General features: G+C 31.9%; 1 protein-coding gene across 1 annotated transcript in view; it reads left to right on the top strand.

Moving 5' to 3' along the window:
- Positions 1-1,975: 1,975 nt before the first annotated feature.
- Positions 1,976-5,654, top strand: part of LOC127106277 (uncharacterized) — a 3,781-nt gene continuing 102 nt past the window's right edge. The window contains exons 1-12 of the mRNA XM_051043582.1: positions 1,976-2,156; positions 2,340-2,520; positions 2,601-2,663; positions 2,776-2,881; positions 3,325-3,429; positions 3,507-3,583; positions 3,714-3,831; positions 4,083-4,155; positions 4,344-4,535; positions 4,637-4,754; positions 5,106-5,333; positions 5,409-5,654. The exon at positions 5,409-5,654 is cut by the window's right edge and continues 102 nt beyond it. Of these exons, the coding sequence (XP_050899539.1) occupies positions 2,050-2,156; positions 2,340-2,520; positions 2,601-2,663; positions 2,776-2,881; positions 3,325-3,429; positions 3,507-3,583; positions 3,714-3,831; positions 4,083-4,155; positions 4,344-4,535; positions 4,637-4,754; positions 5,106-5,333; positions 5,409-5,450 (1,410 nt within the window). The 5' untranslated portion in view covers positions 1,976-2,049 and the 3' untranslated portion in view covers positions 5,451-5,654. The remainder of the gene's footprint in view (positions 2,157-2,339; positions 2,521-2,600; positions 2,664-2,775; positions 2,882-3,324; positions 3,430-3,506; positions 3,584-3,713; positions 3,832-4,082; positions 4,156-4,343; positions 4,536-4,636; positions 4,755-5,105; positions 5,334-5,408) is intronic.

Here is a 5,654-nt window from a genome sequence, read left to right as displayed (position 1 = left end):
TAACAGTATTATCTCAAGTGCTATATAAGAGCCTCTTCACAACTTGCCAAAACACAAACTTTGATACAACAACTTTATCATACAACTTTTCACCACTCTTACAAAGACCAACTCACGCTTTGCGTACTCTGATTACTTCTTCACCACTGTTGTTGTAAGAAAAAGTTTCCATACACGAGTTGCTGCTTAATATTGTATGGTTATCTTTCATTGTTCTTAAAGTGTGTTTATACTGCTTATCTAAAAGCATCTAGCAAATCACTTTGTAATTCTTGTAATTGTTTTTGATTCCTCAAGTGACTTGTTTAGGTCTGTAGACTTGGGAGGGCTAAGAGGTTGTTGAACCCTTACACAAACTTTGTAATCTGTTGAGATTAGTGGATTAAGTCCTTGTTGAAGGTGAAATCACCTTGGGCGGGTGGACTGAAGTAGCTTTGATTTTCAAGCGAACCAGGATAAATCGTTTGTGTTGTTATTATTTCTTCTTTGCGTGTGTTGTTGCGAAAATCTTTTAATTCCTGTGAAAACAATTCACCCCCCCTCTTCTTGTTTTTCTCTACCTTCATTTTCTAGTAACGTAAGTAAACAAGTGCGATATGCTTCAAAATATACTTTTATGAAAGTCATTTTGTTGGTATTTGTGTGGTATTTTTGCTTCAAATGAGACATTGATTATACTACACATAACATAACCAAGGTTGTCCGTCCTATTATAAAATTGTATATAACCTTACTATCAATCACCAATAATCAAATTTTTACTATTTTTCTCTTTCCAGGATTTCCAAATGTACCAGACAATTCTATGAACCTCTAAGGCTTGGTGATAGAGTCATGAAACCCTTAAAGCTAAAACTACGACATATGAAGTCCTTCTAGAGTACTTGTTATGGCGAGGAAGTCGTCCTGCCGACTGAATGTTTCTCCAAAAATGGTGGATTCTCTTAGCCTAACCACAAGTTTATCCTCATCGCTCCAATAAGACCATTTTACATTATGGTTTTACATATTCTTCTATTCCCTTTGAGTGTTATACAAGAAGTTCCACAAGAAACCATTAATGTCTTGATTGGAAAGTGAATCTTCAATAGCGCACACTCGAAGTTCGTCATCAAACAGGTTATGTAATGGAAACGTAGAGTTCAATTCCCACAAACAACGCCAAGTGATATGGTAAGACATTTTCTTTAAGTGTAGTTGATGACGATGGTAATGTTGGTGTACTGCAGTATGTTGGTCTTCATAAAACGACAAGTGATAGAAATTAACCTACAAATATTCTGATGATTAAGTGCATTGTTTAAAGTTTTAAAATTATGTGTATTGGGATAACCAATATGATTTTATGAAATACATATAAAATTTAAGTTATATATATATATATATATATATATATATATATATATATATATATATATATATATATATATATAATTGATATACACTGACAGTGTAAAAGGATTTTACACCGTGAGTTAATCATAGACGTTGGGTATTGAAACAAACTTTTATTTTAAAAACCTATAAAGTAATGCAAACGGGTGATGGTGATGAATCGACAGTGTAAAACTTTTTACACTGACAGTATATAATAATTAATCTCTCTCTATATATAAGTGAAGATCAACTTATTACAACTGTAAATTTTTTTAACTTACTTTAAATTATAATTTTTAAATTGAATCTAATCTAATAATTAATTAGTATTTTTACTTAAATAATTATTAGGTTAAATTCAATTTAAAAGTTATGATTTAGAGTAAGATAAAAGAACTTATATTTTATCATTATTATATACCCTCTGAATATTATATATACTCTAATCATTCATTAAATAATTGATATATTTAATATATAATAATGACTAAATATATTATTTATTAATAATTTGAATATATATATATATATATATATATATATATATATATATATATATATATATATATATATATATAACATTTTAAAAACGATTGATGAAGTTTGAGCCCATTAATCAAAATCAAAATATTTGTTTAGTCCTTTTGGCGCTTTCTCTTTTCTACAAACTATATGCAGTTAGAAAAAACACCAACTTTCTTCAACACAAAAATGGACGACCCTTTGGATTTCGAGGTAGAAGACGACCTTCTCGCATCCCTTCCAATCAACAACAAAAGGTATTCATGCCCCAACTTTTCAAGTTTCAATTTTACCAGTTTTTTTCCCTTTTTTGAGTTTAGGGTTTTATATAGTTTGTTTTCAAAATTTACCAATTTTCCCTTTTTTGAATTTAGGGTTTTATAGTTTGTTGTCAAATTTTACCAATATTCCTTTTTTTAATTTTATTTTGTGTTAACCAGGAAGAAAGTTATTGGGTTGGATGATCTTCTTAATGATCACTACAAGGAACAGGAAAAGCTTTTAGAGAAACAGAATAAGCAGGCAAAGAAGAAAGCTAAGGCAAAGGAAAAAAAGAAATACGACGACGAAGATCGTAGGGAAGCTGCATTGGTTCGGATTGTTGAGAAATGTCACAATCAGGCATAATATTCACCTTGTTCTTACTTGTTATTCCTTTTTTTGGTAGTTATCTTAATGATTACTTTTGTGTTCTTATCCAGTTGAAAGCTTTTGGAGAAGAAAATGAAATTCATGTTTGGGGTGTAAAAGTTTTTGGCGAGCAGGTCCTTATACTGAATCAAATGCTCAGTAGTTCTCTATGTATATATATGGTTGTTTTTATCTCTTAATTGTTTGCATAGTTAAGATTATTAATGTTTACATTGTGTGCTGCAGAAACCTTTTCCCGCTTTGGACTTTCCTGACCTCGGAAGTTCTAACTTCATACAAGCTTTTTTGAACAACAAACTAAACACCTTGGTCGGGATGACTGCAGACAAAGGTTGCTATAATGTCATTTTTTCTGTGTTTTTCAATTCATAATTGAACCGTATTTCTTGAGTATGGCAAAACAACTAAATTAAGTTGTATTTAAGTCTTGTTTGGAATGGATAAACAACTTAATTAAACGCTTATAGCATAAATGCTTATCATGTAAGTATTTGTCTATAAGTTATTTCTATAACAAAAGATAAAATAAATTCAAATTGTTTTCACATGCTATCCTAGGTAGCTTATGAAAATACATTGAAACCAACTTTTTGGACATGTTATAGTTTGTTTTTGTAAGCTCTCCCAAAGAGTATCAAAAATGTGATAAGGTCAAATAACTCAATCCTAAGAGGCGGGCGGTTATATGAGGATACTGCTTATATATGCTATCAGATGAAACTGACTTATCTGTTTGTAAGTTGTAATCTCAGTTAATACTGTATGTTATTTCAGGAGATAACTTTCTTGAAAGGTTATTAGTCAATGGTTGGCTTTCAAAATTAGCTTCCCTTTCCGGCCTTGTTGAAAAACCTGTAGGTATCTGGGCCTTCAACACAAGTAAGTAGAATCATGGCTTCTTTCATGTTTAGAATGTGAGCATGATTATCACGCATCTGTTTTGCGGTTATTTTCAGTGTTATACTCATCAAAAGAAGAACTCCAAAATTCTTCTAGTGACTATTGGTGCACAATTCTCTCTTCTAGAAAGGAGGTAAACTTGTTTGTTATGTTAGCCTTGAGCAATGTACCGTCAATAGAAATGATGACCTGGCATGTTTATCTCAATGCTTTTATTCTTCGATGATATTAAATTGTTACTACTCATATTCATTCTTTACCAGGTTGATCAACTTTCTGTCAAAATTGATTGGTTTCCAGAGTTCTCGGATTTGAGAAGCGCTCTTAACATTTACGGGTTCCTCTTTAAGTTTTCATCCAACGCTGAGCATGAAAGTTCAGGTATCTCTTGCTTATCTATGCATTGTGGGAGATATATATTCTTTCCGTAAGAGATATGGATATGTTGAGTTTCGGCACAATAGAGCCAAATTTTTTCTATATTTTCATTAATATTTTCCGTTTCATGAATATTTTATTTCTTTTTCAATTGCACTTAATTTAGAGATGTTTGCATTATTGAAATTGGAATGCAAATATCTTGCCATAACTTTTACCATGCTTCTAAGAACAATATATGTCATTGTATTTAGATTCTAAACATGGAAGTCCACCCCAAAATATTAGAGCCTGGATCAGATTTGTCACTTCTTGTTGTCGGATAAGGTAAGCAACAGCAGTGAGTGTATGCCAGGGATAACCTAAATGTTTTATCCATCATTTTTTATCTTTTGTTAGTTGTCACTTATCATCTGAGTTATAAAGTTGCAAGATTAGATTACCCGTTGATAGCTGAAGTGAAGCATGTTCAAAGTATGATATTTGCAATTCATACTTCTTGATTCTAATTGCAGGAATACAAAAGCTTTTTTTACAACTGTAGAAGCTGAAGAGATAGTTGAAATTATTATATGTCTATTCCTAGATCGTCGGATTCAGGGGTTGTTGGTGCTCTTAAGTGACTGCATGCAAGCAACTGTCAATTACTTCACTGACCAAGAATGGTGTGCAAGTTGTGAAAACATAGCGAAGTTCATTGCTTGCAGGTCAAACTGAAGTGTGTTGATTGTTGATACTTATTTTCTAGATCATGTCCATAAGCCATCTTCGCTTCATTTCTCTTATTCTTGCTGTCTTGGATCTGCAGAGTCTCAAAGGATTTGAATTGTATCCGGACTGTTGAATGTGTTTCAAAAGATAGTTCTCGTTGTAAGCAACTTAGGAGCGCTATTGCCTATCAAAGCCTGCTTTATTGTTTTGACAAGGTATGATCCTTACCCCTGCCATCAAATTTATTTATGTTTGTACGTATAAAAAGTTTTGGTAGTGAAAATTTTGCATTACTTGATATTTTTTACAAACCCTTAATATCAACCATAGAGTTCAAACCCGGTCGATGAGATATTAGAATGCTTCAGGTGTGATTTCTGATAGAAAAGCACCACGTTCATAACTATAAGACTTGCATTGTTAAGGAATTAAATGTTAGGTGTTGAAAAGCCAGTTTAGAATAGTCCTTTCTGAGTGTCCTAGATATAGTATTTAACGATGAATGATACAATGAAATGCATTCTTGATTTATTTGCCGAAGTTTCATTTACATGTTCTTTCCTCAGGACAACAGTGGAGAAGAGATCCTCAAATCACTTGATGCAATTAACTTCAAAGATAAAAGTTGCAATTTCTTCAAAATATACATTTACTTGGTTTTGACAGAGAATTGGGTTTTGTCCAACAACTCGTTTGTTGAAGACAATCCAGTAATCTATGAGATGTTCTGTTCTTTTCTTAGAAATTGTTCTACCTTAATTTCAGCTACAGACCTACGAGCATACGCATCAAAGGTGAATGAAATATCTTATTTTTAATCAGTTAATTTTGTTACAGTGTAATTTGACATTCATCTATAATTGTTACAGGTTCGTCATAAGGCTTCGTATCTTCTGCATTTCTACGTCTAAAAGTGATTAGTACAATACCTTCAGTATCATAGCGAATGTGAACTAGTTGCTGCTACTTGTTGACCGGCATGAATCAAGATATATAACATGCTCACAGAAAATTCAACTGCATATACATGTCTGTTAAAACTCATCTTTGTTGTAACTTTAATATTTATAGTCTTGGATTTTTAACCAGTATGTAGATTCTTTATGATATTGTCT

This window comes from Lathyrus oleraceus, chromosome 7 (assembly GCF_024323335.1).
Source record: "Lathyrus oleraceus cultivar Zhongwan6 chromosome 7, CAAS_Psat_ZW6_1.0, whole genome shotgun sequence".
Lineage (NCBI taxonomy): Eukaryota > Viridiplantae > Streptophyta > Magnoliopsida > Fabales > Fabaceae > Lathyrus > Lathyrus oleraceus.
Note: the sequence above shows the minus strand (reverse complement) of the source record. Positions and strands in the feature narration are given on the sequence as shown.